The following is an 18531-nucleotide window of genomic DNA, read 5'->3' as shown; positions in this document are numbered from 1 at the left end:
TGGTTATAAATTAAAAACCCAATAAGCTGATATTTTGTTCCAGAAATATGTCACATATTTATGGCCTTTGCCAAAAGATTTAGATATTTTTTCTGATTACAGTGTCATTCCCCATGAGCAAAGGATATTTACAATACTTCAGTGGCTGAACTTGCCAGACAATGAAAGGTACATGTTTGTTCAATAAATTTCAATGTAGAACAAGTTGTGCATTAAAATCTCATTTCAAGTTTTGTATAGCTAATAAAATGTGCATTTGATAATATATGGATGTTACTGGGCATGGTGGGCTTGAATTGTAAGGAGAGGCTGGATAAGACGGAAGGTTTTTTGCCTTGCTATGTAGAAAGATGAAGAGTGACCTTCTAGAGATAATGAATTTATATTAAGTACAATGTACAGATGCACCAAAATTCTTCCTTATGCAGCCAAACAGTTTTGTAAATTGCACCAACTTCAATAGAATATTTTAAATTGCCCTAGAACAGAGTGAACGGGGCCGGCGCTACCATTAGGCCAACTAGGCAGCTGCCTAGGGTGCAGACCTCAGAGGGTTGCTGTTACGGTGGCCAGACATCTGGTTTTAGGTCGGACAGTCCGGCTTTTGAGTAATCTCTCTTCCGTCCCGCTCTACCTCGAGTCGGATGTTAATTTGTCCTCCATTTGGGAGTGTAGGGGCAGAATGGGTGCACTTACCATATTAGATGCGGCATCCCAGTGTCCATAGGCTGTGGATGTCCATGTTTCTTGCACACATGCACTAGTGCTGGCTGGCCCATGTGATGCACCATCAATTATTTGAAAGTTTATTGTAGAGAAACCAATAGGCTTTTATTCACTCAAGAACACAAGCACATCCATAGTCTTCGGTTGTCCTGCAATGAGTTGCATGGGCTGTGGAATAGTTACTTTTATACAGGAGGGGCCACAGGTACAACCAGCCAATAGGTGTGCCTGCACAGACAATTATATGGAACAGTGGTTTACCACATTCACCCCTTGATTTAAAAAGAGTCTAGTGGTGAAGTGAAACTTCCAAGGTTACAATTCAAAATCACAAGTTCAGTCTTTCAGTGGTCTGGTTGATCACTGGGACTGTGGTAGCACTGGTTGTGGCTGCAGTGCCGCGGCGGGGTCCTGGATGGTCTGTGGCATCTGTACTTATCAGTGTTTTGCTGGTGGTTAGGCGCCAATGAGTCTGGTATAATCTCCCGCAGGACAGAGGCAACGTACCAGAGGTCAGATGCATCCTGTGTGTTCCACAGAGAGTGGGGTGTGGGGGGAAACTATTGTGGCCTCCAGGGCCACTGAAGGAGCCAAGTCCCTGACAGAGACGCTGTCTTCGTGTCCATCCAGGTAGGCATATTGGGGACCCTTTCGACCTGGGGGGTCGGACTTGTGGTTTCTCACATGCTTCTGGAGTAGGATGGTCCCTGAGGGTATCAGCCATGTCGATAGTGCAGTCCCAGTTGCAGATTTCCTGGGAAAGGAAAACATGTTCATGTGGTGTGGTATTTGGGACCTGATGGAGTGGAGGTCCTCTTGCCAGTGTAAGTTTGAGACTGAGAGGCCCTTAGACTTCAATGCTTGAAAGACTGCCTTCCAAACAGTAGTGCTTTCCCTCTCTACCTGCCCGTCATCCTGGGGGTTGTAACACATGGTTCTGCCCATGGCAATGCCTCTGGCTAACAAGTACTGGCGCAGCTCATCACTCAAAGGAAGGCCCCTGGTCACTGTGGATATAACTGGGGAAGCCAAACAGAGTGAAGAGGCTGCGCGGGGCCTTGATGACTGTGGCAGCAGTCATGTCAGAGCAGAGGATGGAAAATGGGAGTATTCATTGATGATATTCAGAAAATACACATTTCAGTTAATTGAGGGCAGGAGTCCTTTAAAATTGACACTGAGGTGCGGATGTTGGACTCTCCAGGTCATTGTATTTGAGTCACTAGGAGGTGTCTGGAGTAGACAACATTGATTTTATGCAGATACTGTCCTTTGAGAATCTGGTTTGTTGTAGTCTCTGATCATGGAGTGCACCAGGGAGCTGACCCGGGAGTGCTGCAAGTGGTCTCAGATTGCACAATGGTGGAGGAGGCCTGCAGAAATGCTCCAAAACAGCACAGCCAGAGCTCAAAGTTGGTGGATGCCTCAGGCGACTGAGGGTCGATCTCTAGCTTTTCTGGCTTCAGAATCTGCTCCATTGTTTAAAAAAACTTTTAAGTGAATAAAATTGATGCCTGACAACATTGCATGAAGTTGGGTCAAGGGTGCAGCGCTAATATTTTAGGTGCTGTAGCTCACCAAAAATGATGACGAGGAGGTCTCGTGAGACCTGGTCTTGGAAGCCATGTTGTGTTTGGTGTTGTATAATTGAGAGCGAAGAGTAGGGTGAGGAAGGAGGACAAGTGATCATGGAAGAAACAGGTTCTTTGTATGTCCAGAATAGTGCTCAGCGGGGGTTTGGGGGGGGGAAGGTGCCTCCTGGACTGGCCCCATGAGGCCCCGGAGTGGTGCTCTGGTGAGCTCTGGCAGTACTGCACCCGAGACGGGTGATATAGAGAGAATGGAAATGTTGCAGGAAGAAACAGGAATGAAATATAAAACAGAAAGGGAAACAAAGCCACCTTGAATTTGAGAGTGATTAAAAGATGCCAGGAAAAAAGAGGAAAATTGTTGCATGGATGTGTTGGAGTACTTCAATACTAATTTTATTTAATTTTTTTTGAGGATTATTTTGCACTGGTTAATAGAGAATCCAGGAAATTCACAGCACGAAGAAAGTCTTCTTTATCAGAAGTGAGTCTTTGAGGATGTTACACTGTTGCAAAAGCTGTGTTCTGGAGGCAAGGTGTATGAGAGGGGGAGAGCGAGGGCAGAAGGACAAAAATTGTTGGATGTGAAGAATGGGAATTATGAGGAAGTCTCTTTATGTGGTGTGTGAGCAAAGAGACTTTTACAAGTTCCTTGGGAGTTCAAGGCAATAATACTTCTCACTTTTACCACATAGCAGCAACAGATCTACGCCTAATACCACAATTTACTGCTCACCATAGATGAGAGAACTCCTCAAGGTGCTTGACTCCTGAAGATGTGACCTCCTCTGATTTTTGTTTAGTGAGGACCAAACATTGGTAGTTTCCCAGGTTTATGCAGCGTTTGCCTCCATCCTTGTGCCCTCATAGCCTCCAATAAATAATCTAAGCCTTTTCAAAAACTGAATTCCACTCCTTAGATGCACAGCTTGACATCATGAGATAATTTAATGAAATTCAATGCCATGTTTCTGTGGCAACCTCTTTCGTCTGGAGGGGTTTGCTCTGCAGGACATCTTCTCAAACAAGTGATGAATCATGGGAATAAGGCCTTTCAATTGGTACTGTTTATGTCATGGTGAAAAGGGTGTTGTGGAAGACTTCTGGTCTCCTCAAGATGAGATTGCTCTGCACTCATTATGTATGTGCCAGTGGGCTGTAAAGACTTCATGGTTAGTTGCAGGCTGCATAATCTGGTTGAGATAGGTAGGTTAGAGGAAGAGCTATACAGGGACCTGCAGGTTGAAGGTCATCAGACAGACCCTAAGAGAGCAAACCAAATGACTCTCTGTACTCCAGTTGTTGGTGCATCTGAGAGAGCCCAGACAATAGATGAATTTCCTCTCCTTCCTCATGTGTGGCTTCACTCCACTGATAACACACTGAATAAAATTCTAATCCAGTTGGTTGGTGACTTTTGGACAATTTAGTGATGACTAGCACATGGATTAAAGAACAATGATCCTCAGCAAAATATGCTTTCTTCAGGAAAACTGCTCTGTAGATTTAAATGGTTAATATGTGAGTGTTTTGGACTACTGCTCAGCGTTGATAGTTGGTACTCGCCATTGCATGCAGTGGAGAGGGAGATGCATCAAGAACTACAGTGCCCTCCATAATATTTAGATCAAAAACATGTTTTCCCTATTTTCCCCTGTGCTTCACAGTTTTAAATTAGAAGCAAACAATTCCCTTGTGATTAAAGTGCACATGCCAGATTTTACTCAAGGTTGCTTGTCTATAATTTTGGTTTCATCATATAGAAATTAAAGCACTTTTTATACATAGTCCCCTCATTTCAAGGTACCATTAAAGTAGTCATGTTTAGTACTTTGTTGCATATCCCTTGCATGTGATGACTGCTTTGAAGTCTGTGATTCATTGACATCACCAGGTGCTGAGTATCTTCTCTGGTGATGCTCTGCCAGGCCTCTACTGCAGTCATCTTTCACTTCTGCTTGTTTCAGGGCTTGTCCCCTTATGTTTTCTCTTCAGCATATGGAAGGCATGCTCAATTGGATTTAGATTGGATTAGATAAAAAAGTATCTTTATCCCAAACATTATGGAGGGTACAGTTCCTTGGCAGTGCAGTCCATGTTTATTCAGTGATGAGAGATCCTTCTTGGAACACAGAGGTTTATTTTAAGCCACTGCACCAATTGATCATTGCATTTGTCAATTACTTAATTTAAATAAAAAAACTAATGGAATTGGTGCACAGAGTTATTACAGCATTTCATATATACAGATTACAGCTAGTGATTACTGTTGCAGTTTAAAGGAAATAGTTTGGGGATGAAAAGTATATTTTCTGGACGTGTGGTTTAAACATTATTAGTGTTGTTTATGTAACCAAGATAAGTCACATGTGTTTTTTTAGGAACGAAAGACTGAGGAGCCAAATAAATTTATCACAGTTTAAAGAAGTGTGTGTGTTTATGTGCTTTCTTTCTTTGAAGTGAGTTAATGATCTAATGGAAAACAGGATGAAGGATCAATAATTGGTTAATTGAGGTGAATGGAAAAATTGCAATGTTCAACTGACAACTTTGCCTGTCTAAACACTGAACAAAAACTTCCAGGAAAGAAAGTGGAACCAGATTTTCCTAATTCAACAAATAGCCTGACTCATTTTCAACAATTGCTTCAATTTCAGGCCCTATGTTTATGCCTTCTACTCGGAGCAGCCAGATGCTTATGGTCACAGGTACGGACCATTCAGCACAGAGGTTAGTAACGCATGTTAGGATTAAGATGGGGTATAAATGAAGTCTAAACTTTCCATCTGTGAAACACCTGTCACTGCTGCTGCTGTTAGAAGTTAATGTTAACCAGATGTTGTTGCTTTTGGTTTTTATTTTGGAAAAAAGGCTTTTTGTTCTTGTTCCCTGGTGCATTTCCGTGCGCCAGACTTGGGTGGGGGGGGGGGGGTGGGGGGAGGTGGAGAAAGTTCTGAGGATTGGAGAATGCAAATAACAACTTGAAAATTATATAACACACTTATGGTACTGAATGTGTGAAAATATCTTTAAAAAAAACACTAGAACGTTGCAATATTACTGCTCATTTAAATCTAGTGGTGCATCATTTCAACATAATTCAGGAATTATGAACTATGAAGCCGTTTAATGTTCCACTTAACAAGACATTTTCAGCTTTTGAATGCTGGTCTCTCTCTTGAAACAGCCGTCCAGCCACGACCCGGGGGTGCCCGTCCCAGTCGGTTGTTGAACTTGGAGCAAATTTTAGCCGAACCTCTAAATAAACTCCTGTCCCAATTAGTTTTCCTTCATTTCTTAAGAGGAGATGAAAGCTAATATTCAAATTCTGTTCGTAGGATGTTAAAAGTAACTTCATAAACCCACATATTGGCAGTGAAGACATTGTTATAATGCTGGCAAATTGTTCATAGCCAAGCCCAAGAAACTACATGAGGCAAATAACTAAAAATTTAAGGTAGTTAAGGAAGAAAAGATACAGAAAGAAAGATCTGGAGAGGATTTTGTCTTTGAATAAAAGAAATATCTTCCATAGTTGTGAAGAGAGGCATTACTGTGGGAGTGCTGCATTATCAGATGTGCCCTAACCAAGGGCATGTTGAAGTAATAAAATAGATGCCATAGTAAATTAGCAGAAAAACTCTACCCCATTCCCCTTGATATCTTTGTTCTTCAACCAATACCATTAAAACCAATAAGTGGTCTTTTATCCTGCTGCATTGATCCTATGGCATTGATCTAAACAAAATGACAGCTGGATTTCCCAATAATAATGACTTAATTTATTGGCTGCAAAGTTCTTTGAGAAGTCCTGAATCATGAAAGATACTGTTTATGTACAAGGGGGAGAAATTGATCTTAGCCAGAAATTGTTATTGAGATTATTCAAAGAAAATAATGTAATGGAAAAGAAAATGAGTGGTCTGCCAGTTAACATTGCAGCTGTGTTTTCCACCTGACAAAGATCAGTTTTATTTTGATTCCTTCTCTTGCTTTTCTCAAGTCGAATTTGTTTAAGCTAGAAACTTTAACATTTGGTTGTTCAACTGAAGTTGAAATATTTAGGACCACTTGCTGCTGTGGTGAGGTCTGAATATTAGCAGAGACACCGAAAAGAAAATTAATGCATTTACTGGAAATCTGAAATAAAGTCAAACTGCTGGATCTATTCCACAAATCGGACGGCATCTATAGAGAAAAGCAGTTTCAGACTGATGACTTTTGTTAGGACTGAGGCAAGTTGCAAAGGGGGAGGAGTTGAGAGAACAAAAGGGATGTTTGTGACAGAGTGGAGACAAAGAGAGACTTCGGTCGATCTGACTTGAAGATGAAGCTACCCTGAAACAATAATTTTCCCCATTCTCAACATTTCATGTTGCAAAGCCATCTCTGCCCAGCGAAGTAGTGGAGGCTACTTTATTGTATATATTTAAAATGTAGATACATTTGGCAAAGTAGGAATATTGAAGGTTATGGGGGGGGAAAGCAGATGGGTGGTGCTGAGTCCATGGCCGGATCAGTCATGATCTTGTTGATTGGCGGAGAAGGCTCCATTGGTCAAATAATCTTCTCCTGCTCCTATTTCCTATGTTCATATCGCAAAAGTGATGCAACAGCTCATTTATTTTGAAATTAACCATCATCCAGATAACCTGTTAAAGAAACAAAGTAATCTTGCTGTTCCTGTCTATTAATAATGAATAACCAATTTGGTGATACTGAATGACAAGAGTTTTGCCTTCAGCAGAGATGGGGTGGGGAGGGGCTACCCATGATGGAGGCAGTGGGGTAGGAGGACTGTATATTTCCTGATTTTTGAGTTGTGAGGTAATGCATTTGAAAATCAAGTCCCCATAATTGATGATTTGAAAGTAATTTTGTTTGTTGTTTTCTTCAGCCTTGTATTTTTATCTAAAATAATTGCTATCTTAGTTTGTAAAGGATGAGATTTAATACATTGATGATAAATGTTAAAATAGTTATATTAAATATTGAAGTGGCTGATGCAGGCTTATGAAGTAATTAGAGATGCTAATAAGTTCCATTCACCGTATTTTCTGTTTTTAACGTTCAGGTGACTGAAAATCTTCGACAAATTGATAGAATTGTTGGCCAGCTGATGGATGGGCTCAAACAAATGAACCTCCACCGTTGTGTCAACATCATATTTCTTGGTGACCATGGTAAGATGTTACAATGAGGAGCATGAAGTATAGATGGCTGAAACTGTAATTCTTTCCTGCCCCCACCAGCCCCCAAAAACAAATAGGTGTGCTGCTGTTTGATTTGTTCCCTTTTACAGCTCATCAAATTTTGTCAACTGCGTCAGGTGTGTGACAGTAGAGAGTCCAGTCAACCCTGAGTCATGAGATTATGGGTTTCTGTTTTGTGACAGAGACTTGAACACACACACGTAGGCATATCTAGTGTATGGCAGCCAGGGCATGTGTCCTTGGTGCGACTTGAAGGGGGGGGGAGGCACCACTGCCAGCAGAGCCTGGAAATTATTCACTGGCCCCCCCCCCCCCAAAAAAAAATCTGCCTCAAGCCTAACTGCCCCAAAACCCTTTGTCTAATTTATTTCAAACAATACTTTTAAGACTAGCGGAGAATAATTGGTTTTAGTACTTTTACTATAACTGCTGAAGGGAGGGTTTGCAGTCTGGCGTCCAGAGCTCTGATGACCAGAGCTCCCAACGCCTGACTCTGAACCCTCCCCTATCCCCTGTTGGAGCCAGGGCTCAGGAGAGTGTGCACTAAAGGACGATTTTGAGCATGGACTTTGGCATCTTCCTGCTTCTCTCCCACTATGCGCCGAGAGTCACCTTTCCACCAAAGGTCAGAGAGGGTGCCGTGGGGATGGTTACAGCCACTCAACACCTTTAACTTTGGTCGCTCGGCTCTGGGGAATGCCACTCACTGCTTTTATTCAGCGAATGCAGGCCTTTGAAATAGGCAGAGGGCTTTTTTAATTGAAATGACTGTCATGTTATTTAAGGTGTAGATTATTTTCCAGTATCTCAATATATCCAACACAACATTGGATATGACTATTTTAGGGTTCTACAGTGTCGAGGACAGGTAGGGAAGGCAAAGTGGATGGCTTGGCAGCAGCAAGAGTTGGTTGCGGGGTGAAGGGTTGAAGTAATTTTTAACGGGGGGGGGGGTTGCAATTTCAGTGCTTGCCATAGGCACTATTTTTCATAGTTATGCCATTGCACACGTGTGGGCTGTTGCTCCTGTGCAGTAGTTGGAGTGAGCTGCCTTTTTAATGTCATTCTTGCAAGGAGATGATAAGTTGAAGTTTTGTGCTTTCAGTTGTCTAAAACTATTCTGGGGCACTATTTTAGAAAAGAACAGGAGAATTATCCCTTGGACTGTGTTCCTCCTTCACTTGAAAACACTTCAGAATTGATCTGGTCATTATTACATTTTTATTTGTGGTGGTTTCATTTGTTGGAATTTGTGCATTGTTGCGGTGACCTTGCTTTCATAAAATACTTCTGGTTGTAAAAATACTTTGAGCTGTCTTTCATTGACAAGAAAGGGACTATTTAAAACCAGGGCTAATACAACTAACTTTCTAAAATTCCAAGATTGCAACTTCACTACAACTTGAAAAGCAGTCCGATTTGAAGACCTCACAAAAATGATATTTTAAGACTTTTTGAACAGCCAGTGAATCATTTAGCTTGCTGAATATTTTAATTCAGCTGCCTGCCAGTAGGTTATCACATGGGAGGGCTTGAAGTTCTGGATAGAGTCATAGTGATTGACAGCACAGAAACAGGCCCTTTGGCCCAACTGGTCCATGCCAACCAGGTTTTCTAACTGACTTAATCCCATTTGCTTGCATTAGGCCCATATTGCTCCAAACCATTCCCATCCAAGTAGAGTACTGTCTAAATGTATTTTCAATGGTATAGTTGTATCTGCCTTTACAACTTCTAGTGGAAGCTGATTATTATACCCACCATCCTCTGTGTGTGAATAAGTTAACCCTTCTGGTCTTTTCAAATCTTTCTGACTCACATTAAAGCTATGCCCTCTAATTCTGGACTCCTCTACTTGTGGGGGGGGGGGGGGGAGCAAATCTTATTTTTGCCCCTCAAAATAAGAATATAAGAAATAGGAACAGGGGTAGACCATCTTGCCCATCGTGCCTGCTCCACCATTCAGTAAGATTGTGGTTGATCTGGCTGTGGATTTGGCTTTATCTGCCTGCCTTTTCCCCATAACCCTTAATTCTCAAACTATGCAAACATCTAACTAACTGTGTCTTAAATATATTCAATGAGGCAGCCTCTACTGCTTCTTTTGGCAAGGAATTTTACAGAAACATTACTCTCTGCGGGGAAAAGCAGTTCCTCCTCATCTCCATCCTAAATCTACTCCCTGATTTGCTCCTGGTCCTAGTTTCACCTAGCAGTGGAAACAACTTTCCCATTTTGATCTTATTATCCTGTTTATATGTTTCTATCCCTCTTCTTCTGAATTCTAGCAAGCATTGTCTCAGACAATTCTATTTGTCTTCATAGGTTCACTCTTTCATCTCTGGAATCAACCTGGTGAACCTCCTTTGCACTTCTTCCAAATTACTATATCCTTTAAGGTCACCCCTCAGCCTTCTATGGTCCAGGGAAAAGGGTCCCAGGCTATCCAGCCCCTCTTTATAACTGACAAGTCCTCCAGTCCTGTAACACCCTCATGAATCTTTAATGAACCATTTCCAGCTTAACATTTTTCTTCTAGCTGGGTGGCCAGAACTGCATCCAACAATCTAAATATGATCTCAACAATGTCTTGTACAGTTGTAACATGATGCCCCAATTGCTGCACTCAATGCCTCACCGATGAAGGCAAGTGTGTCAAAGCCTTCTTCAGCACCCTGTCTATCTGTGTCACCATTTTCTGGGAACTATGTACCTGTACCCCTACATATCTATTCTGCAACACTCTCTGAGGCCCTACCATTTATTCTGCCCTAGTTTCACTTACTAAAATGCATCATCTCTCACTTATTGGTAGTGGTATGAACAAGCTTTACTTTTGCTGTTTGAAAAGGAGAGCTGAGGAAGAATATGTAGATCAAATATCAAATCAAATCAAAGAACATGGGAAGACAATGTCTTCTGCTTATCACATTGTGGAATTGCATTCCTCTTCCAAAACACTTTTTGCATTTGTGACGGTGAGCACTTCCTTGCAACTGAGAAAAAGACCTGCAAGTATTGACACAGTTCTTCCAAGCCCTGGCATGTTCTGAAGCAATGCCAAGTGGCCAGAAGTGAAGGAAATAAAACTGTGCTATAATTATCAAAATATTGTTTTCATTAGTGTTTGCAAAAAGTGCTGGTAAGTGGACTAAAACAAAAATATAGAACATGAAATTGTCAAGAGAGTAAACAGCTTTCAGGTCATTCTGAAGATGTATAGCTTGTAACACTAAAAATGGAGAATGTGTAGGACAATAGTCCAAATGTTGACAAGTAAAAGGAAAATTGTCTTCATTCATTTTGTTCTCTGGTTGAATCACAATGAATCTCCAGCTGGCTATTGCTCTTCCTCAAATCTCATATCAAATGTTTCTTGCCAGTTTTGTTAGAAAATGTATTTGGACATTTTGCAGAACTTTTACTGGACAACCTGGCTCTAATTTTAGATAGCTACTTGGCAAACCTCATCACTATTCAATTGAATGATCCAGACTGATGGAACTAAAGTAGAATCCTACTCCCATACCTCACAATGATGTGTGATTTGCTCCAAAATATGCTTCTAATCATCGCCTCTTCAATGTATTAACCAACAGCTTAAACCATATCCTAAAACCTCTGCAGATTTGGTAATACTCATGAAATCTATCTATAATATAAAGTATGAAGTAGCAACAATTGACTGGAGTATAGCAGTTAGCACAATGCTGTTACAGCATCAGTGGCCTTTCAAATCCAACGCTGTCTGGAAGGAGTTTGTACCTTCTCCCAGTGTCTGCGTGGGTTTCCTCCAGGTCCTCTGGTTTCCTCCCACCTTTCAAAATAAAACGCACCTGGGTTGTAGGTCATTTGGTTGCCACTGGATGGCATGAGCTCGTGAGCTGAAAAGGCCTGTTACTGTGCTATTTGTCTATATTTTAAAAAAAAATTAAATTATGTAAGGGGAGTAATCTTCTGATTTATCTTAAAGGAATGGAAGATGCCACCTGCGATAAAACTGAATACTTGAGCAACTACCTGTCCAATATTGATGACATCATTTTGTTTCCTGGATCTCTTGGACGTATTCGATCAAGATATAGTAACAATCCCAGATGTAAGTTGATTTTATTCAGGTCTTGTTACCAAATTAACATTTATCTTTGATTTCCAAAATTAGGTCAACAGTTGTAAATCTTCATACCAGTTTTTCAGTCGCTGATTAAAATTTTGGATGGTAGCTGACTTTAGCTATGCCTATGATCTATCAGCTGGAATTGTGCAAGGCTGCCATTTGTGGAAATAATGCCACTGTGGTGGATGAAATTAAAATGCAATATTTGCAAATAAATCTAAAAGATGAAATGCTAAGTTCGTCAGTGCTGAACCCCACTTTTTAAAAAAAATGTACTAAAAGGATCAAGGGATAGAGCTGAAACACTATGTACCAAAAGGGAAGGTGTTTTGAATGTTTAAAAACAAAGCTTGCCATTGATGACAGAACTTGGGATTTTTTTTTCTGTGTCAATGCTGTACTAAATCAAAATATTGCAAGTGCAGGAAATCAGAATGCGGGAAATATTCAGTAGGTCAGCTGGTGTTTGTAGATTTAGAATGTTTTGAGTGATGACCTTCCATCAGTAGTAAGCTACACAACCTGTCTGGATTAAATGAATTGACAGGTACATTTTCTATGGCTGTATTTGGCTAGTATTTTTTCTGTTTTAGCTTTCCACATATGAAATGTGCTCGTTCTATTCTGCAAGATGTATTACACAAATTAAAGAGTTTCTCCAACATAATTGACAAGGCTAAGCACCTGGTTTTTCCTTTGAGCAAATCATGTTTGCTATTGGAAAGGCTCCATTTTAAGAGCAGTGCCTTGCTTCTGTCAGGAATGTGTATAGGACTATTTTTGAACATGTGATGAAGCATCTTTTGGGTTTTTATGGCAAGGAATTTTGTCTGAGCCTACCTAACCCTGCCAGCCTTGTACACTGACGTGAGGTGTCTGTAGCAATTAAAATGGATCTCAAGTACCTCTGTGCAAACGTGCCAGTTCCTGGTTAGGTGCCCATTTTCAGAGAAGGAACTTCAGTGTACTTCCACTTTCTTCTATGAGGGCCATAATCATATTAATTATTACTTTTCTCTACAAGATTTGGGCCACAATCCTGCTGGATAATCAGGTAGGCTCATTTCCCTTTGGCAGGTAGTTACTGTATGCTTGATCTGTTATCCAATGCTTGTTCTCTCTAAGGCTACTCTCATTGTTTAAATACAGTAATGTTCGATTGATGATGTTGTTTGAACCAAATCTTGGTTTCTGATCGGCTCAAAATATAACTTAAAATTTTCAAAATATTATTTATTGTAAATATTTTGCTACACTTTGATTTTATTGTCCATCATTTTTAAAAATTGAAATTGCCTTTCTTCACAGATGACCCCAAAGCATTGGTAGCCAACCTTACTGTGAGTATATAGTAATAAAATTGAACAATTCTAAAGATAGATGAAGGTTACTGAATCCACTCTTCTGAAGGTGGTCAGGGTTTCTCACTTCTGTGTTCAGTGGCCCATGTATTTCTATTCTTCGAAGTGGTTAAGCAGGAAACTAAAACCTGGCAAGTACGGAAGTGGAAATATCTTTCTCGACACTGATCTAATCACCAAAGGTTTCTGTCCAGTGGGCTACCGTGTCCTTCTCTTTCCTGCTTACTCAAGAATGTAGAATAATTATTCATAACATATTCGAAATTACAAACGAATCAATTTTCCAATGATTAACAATAGTTTTCATTAGTAATTATAATAACATTGACCAACCAGTTTCTATTTTTTGTGTCTTTGTTTAGAAGCTGAAATATTCAAAATTCATCCAATAAAATCCTGTTATGGGCCAGAAAAAGCCATGTATAGAGAACATTCCTTGTGAATATGTTTGAAAATTGTATGGGATTTTTCTTCATTTACTTAAGGGACATCATAATCGTAGGAAAGATCAACATTCATTGTCATTTTCTGTGTAGAAATGTGATGCATCTGAGGTTCACAAGTATGATTCCAGGAATCATATGAGGAGTGTTTGGCGACTCTTAGTCTGTACTGTTTGGGGGGGGTGCGGGGTGGGGGAAGAGAAGCTTATTGAAACCTTTCAAATGTTGAAAGGTGTAGACAGAGTAGATGTAGAAAGGCTATTTCCCATAGTGGAGGCCAGGTCATTGGGTGCATTTAAGGCAGAGATTGATAAATTCTTGATTAGCCAGAACATCAAAAGTTATGGGGAGAAGGCTTGGGCAGTGTGGCTGAGTGGGGAAAATTGAAGGTACTGGATAAAGTGTCAAACAACTTGGCTACTTGGTCCTGCATGGTGATGAGCTTTTGGAGAGTTGTTGGGACTGACCTATTTGAATTCAGATATACAGCATGGTAACAGACCCATGAGTCCATGCTGTCCAGTTAGATCCAATTAACCTACAGCCCCTGACCTCATCCATAGAAAATGGTAAAAAGGCCTTGGGATTCCAAGAGGTACATCACTCATGGCATAGCAGCCAACCTACTGTATCACAGGGCATATTGTGACACAACTTGTTCATGATCAATGATGACAGTCCAGGAACCCTCCCTTCCTCATAACCATCTTTTTCTTTCATCCATGTGTCTTCCCAAGAGTCTCTTAAATTTTCCCTCCCCCTCCCCCCCCTCCCCACATTGTCCAAGCCTTCACCATGAGTCCTGGTAATTCATTCCAGGCACCCACAGCTCTGTGAATTTATATATTAAAAAAAAACCTGACATTTCCCCTAAACTTTCCTCCCTTTACTTCGAACAGATATCCTCTGGTGTTTGCTATTCCCGCCTTTGGAAAAAGGCTCTGGCTGTCTACCTTATCTATCCTTTTCATAATCTTGTAGACATTTATTAAGTCACCTCTCATCCTCCTTTACTCCATAGAGAAAAGCCCTAGCTCTACTAGCCTTGCCTCTTAAGATGTATTTTCCAATCTAGGAAGTGTTCTGGTAAATCTCTTCTGCACCCTCTCCATAGCTTCTACATCCATCCTGTAATGACATGCCTAGAACTGAACACAATAATCTGTGATCTCACCAAAGATTCATAAATCTGCAACATTACCTCACGACTCCTGAACTCAATCCCCCGATTAATGAAGCCCAGCATATCATGAGTTTCTTAACAATCCTTTCAACTTGCGTGGCAACCTTGAAAGATGCATGGATTTGGACCCCAAGGTCCTTCTGTTCTTCCACACTGTTAAGTATCCTATCATAAACCATGTATTCTGTCTTCAAGTTTGACTTCCAAAATGCATCACCTCACTTATCTGGATTTAACTCCATCTGCCACTTTTCCATGCAACTGGCACGTATCTGGCACCTATGGGGATTGGTAGATGCTGGATAAGTGTATTTTCTGGTTGCTTGAGACTTGCTCTTACAATGCCTAACTAATACACCTGCATTAAGAATAAACAGTTAAAAGTCAAAAATACTAAAATGTACTTGAAATGAGCAAACTCAATTTACATGAATATTTAAACCTTAAAGCATTTTAAATTATTTTCAGTCAACATTTAACCACTGCTGCATCTGCAGGTTCCTCCCCCTCCATTGAGCTGCCCAAAAGATGAACAATAACATTATACATAATTAAACACCCCTCCCTCAAGTTTGCAGGTGTAGCCTTTGACCAAGGTGACTCTGACTAAGCAGGGATAAGGAGACACTTTGAGAGGCATCCCAATGGCAAAGAACATTAGCCAGCTCTTCATCCTGGGTGAGGCCATTTCTGTTTCACACAACTTGATTCATACAGTTGTTATGAGTGAAACATGACCAAGGCACTCCGCTGGCTGAATATTTGCTAATATGTTACTTCAGAGAACAGTTATTTTTACAATTTTAAATGTGTATTTCTTAACCTATTATTTTATTCTTATTTATTTTAACTTTTAAAATGCATTTTCCTCTTTTTTTGCCAGTTGCTTGAATTCTGGATACCAGGATTTTACTGTATATCCTGTTGTAACTTACAACAACCTTCAACACTATCCACAACACCTCCAACCGTAGTATTATCTGCAAACTTTCTGACCCATCCCTTTCACTTCTTCATCCAGGTCATTTATAAAAATCACAAATGGCAGGTGTCCCAGAACCGATCACTGCAGAATTCCACTAGTCACTAATCTCCAGGCAGAATACTTTCCATCCTCTATCACTCTCTGCTTCTGTAGGCAAGCCAATTCTGAATCCATACAGCCAAGGTTCACGTGCCTCATGACTTTCTGAACGAGTCTCCCATGGGGAACCTTGTCAAATGCCTCACTAAAATCCCTATACCCCACATTTACCACCCTACCTTCATCAATTTCTTTTGTTAACACTTCAAAAAAAATTCAATTAGGCTCATGAGACAAGACCTTCTAGTTTCCAACCCATTCTAAGTATTCCTGAGAAGACTATAGTTCTCTAAATTTTCATAAATCCTATCCTAAGATGCTCCAATAGGTTGCTCACTACTGATATAAGTCTCACTGTTCTATCATTCCCAGGATTCTCCTTATTACCTTTTTTAAACAACATTTGCCATTCTCTAATCCTCTAGCACCTCCCATGAGGCCAAGGATGATGCAAAGATCATTGCCAATATCCCAGCAATCTCTTCCCACCCTTCCCATAGCAACCTGGGGTACATCTCCTGTTGTCCCGGGGACTTATTAATCTGAATGTTTTTAAGAAAGTCCAGCACTTCTCTCTTAATCAATTCTGACCTCACCTTGACCAAGGTCCTTTGCTCTGGTGAATACTGAAGCAAAGGATTCATTTAGGACCTGCCCCACCACCTCTGTTCCCAGGCATGTTGCCTCCTTCATCCCTAAGTGGCCCTACCTTCACTCTCATCATGTGCTTCTGCTCGTATGCATAAAATGCCTTGGGGTTTTCCTTAATCCAACGCCAACGGTTTCTTTTGCTCCCTTCTAGCTCTCACAAGTCTTTTAACAAGTTCCTTCCTGGCTACTATATAATTCTTGTGAGCCTTTCCCTTTTTTTTTTGCTTCCTAAATCTAATGCCTGCTTCCTTCTTCCTCTTAACTAGCTGCCTCACCTGTATGGTCAGCCACGGCTCCATTTTCCTCCTATCTTTTCCCTGTTTCAGTTGGACAAACCTATTTAGGGCCCCATGCAAATGATCCCTAAATATCTTCCGCGTTACTTCTGTGCTTTCTCCCGGGAACATTTGTTCCCAATTTACTCTCCCCAGTCCCTGCCTCCTCATCTTAATTAGTCCTTCCCCAATTAAGCACTTATTCCATTTTGTCCGCTTTTATCCTTATCCATGGCTATGCTAAAGCTCAGGGAGTTATGGTCACTGTCACTGAAATGCTCCCCCACAGAGAGATCTGTCGCCTGACCAGGTTCATTACTCAGTACTAGATCCAGTATGGCCTCTTCTTGAGTTAGCTGGTCCACATACTGTGTCAGTAATTCTTCTTGGACACACCTGTCAAATTCTGCTCCACTTATCCCTCTTGCAGGAAGGAAGTGCCAGTCAATATTTGGTAAGTTCAAGTCTCCCGTATTTCTGATCCATTCCAAAATCTATCTAGTTATTTTTGTTTCCTCAGTCCTATTTGAGGCCTGTAGACAACTCTCAGTACAATGATTGTTCTATTTCTGACGTCCACCCACACCAATTTAGTAGACACTCCCTCCACGGTGTCCACTCTAAAAGCAGTTGTGGCTTGAAACTAAACCCATTATTTGCTTTTTATTAAATGTTGATAGTATAATAAAATTTGTTCCATTTCATTTTCTTTCAGTGTAGAAGGCCTGATCAACACTTTAAGCCATACTTGAAGATGAACCTCCCAAAGCGCTTGCATTATGCTAACAACAGAAGAATTGAAGATATCCATTTAATGGTTGAGAGGAAATGGCTGGTTGCAAGGTATGTAGACTCGGGTTATTGACAAACTATGGCTTACTTGTCTGAAATAACTTTTGGTACTGTAATTTATTGCTGCAGTGTTTATTTATCATAAATTACTGTCCATTAAAGAATGGCATAGATATGCAACATATCCTATCTCTTTCTTCCTGTTCTTTTGTGAATTGTGACAGTGTCTCAGATTAATAATGTTACTGTGACATTAGGGCTGTTGTATATTTCCAGCCACCTTGTCCACGTCAGTAGCTTTATCTTTGCTGACACTAACTCAAATTTCTTGTTCTTTGAAAAACTGAGTCTGTTCACAAAATGTGTGAACAACATGAGCCTGACTGTGTTATGATTTGTTATTATGCGAATTTTTTGTTAAATTTTAGGTGAGAGATCTGACCAAGGTCATGTTTATTGTCCCACATTAACTGGACATGCTTATACTTTTAAAAATCTTATGCCCTATCACCCAAGATGATGAATTACCTACTTCGCAGTATCCCTTTGCTCATGTCAAACTGGAGTCATTTACTCACAGATAGTAATATTGTGCATCTTGCTACACCTTTGAGGCATTTTTAAACTTGCATCAATGTCCACTTTTTTCCCCTAAATATATATTTTTAATGATGATATTCAAATGTACATGGAAAGATGTTTTTTAAAGTACAAAAGGGATCTAGTAAGTTTGTTTTGTGTGCTACCAATATTTCCACTTCTGATATCAGATGTTAGTAGCAGTATTTATGATTTGCACCTTGTTATGCCTGTCCTGTGATGTTGAGTTCTGCTTCATTCCATAATAAAATGTGTTTGCACCTCCCTGTGGACCAATTCCTAGCTATTTTCAGGAGTGCAGTGCTAATTTTTGAGGTGCTGGGGCTGACAAAATGACTGTCATTTCCTATATTCTCTCTCTCTCTATGTCATGTAGCATTCGTGCAATGTGAGTGTGGAGAAAAATGACGTGCACACCAAAGCCTTGAAGTCTAGACTGGTTTATTCCATTGGCTGTCGCCTTTATAGGGGCCCCAGTCAGTGATGTCAGGGCACCA

At 40.5% G+C, this 18531-nt stretch overlaps 1 protein-coding gene across 6 annotated transcripts in view; it reads left to right on the top strand.

The window, feature by feature from the left end:
* The window catches only part of enpp2 (ectonucleotide pyrophosphatase/phosphodiesterase 2), a 73157-nt gene that overhangs the window by 22001 nt on the left and 32625 nt on the right, over nucleotides 1-18531 (top strand). For all 6 annotated transcript variants that reach the window (XR_011352077.1, XR_011352078.1, XM_069920581.1 and 3 more), the window contains 6 exons: nucleotides 103-168; nucleotides 4973-5045; nucleotides 7390-7498; nucleotides 11502-11627; nucleotides 12954-12985; nucleotides 17358-17485. Coding sequence is in view for 4 of the 6 variants with exons in the window: in XM_069920581.1 (XP_069776682.1) it covers nucleotides 103-168; nucleotides 4973-5045; nucleotides 7390-7498; nucleotides 11502-11627; nucleotides 12954-12985; nucleotides 17358-17485 (534 nt within the window). In the remaining 2 variants the exon portion in view is untranslated. The remainder of the gene's footprint in view (nucleotides 1-102; nucleotides 169-4972; nucleotides 5046-7389; nucleotides 7499-11501; nucleotides 11628-12953; nucleotides 12986-17357; nucleotides 17486-18531) is intronic.

The sequence above is a fragment of the Narcine bancroftii genome, chromosome 2 (genome assembly GCF_036971445.1).
Source record: "Narcine bancroftii isolate sNarBan1 chromosome 2, sNarBan1.hap1, whole genome shotgun sequence".
Classification (NCBI taxonomy): Eukaryota; Metazoa; Chordata; class Chondrichthyes; order Torpediniformes; family Narcinidae; genus Narcine; species Narcine bancroftii.
This window is presented reverse-complemented; position numbering and strand designations above follow the sequence as displayed.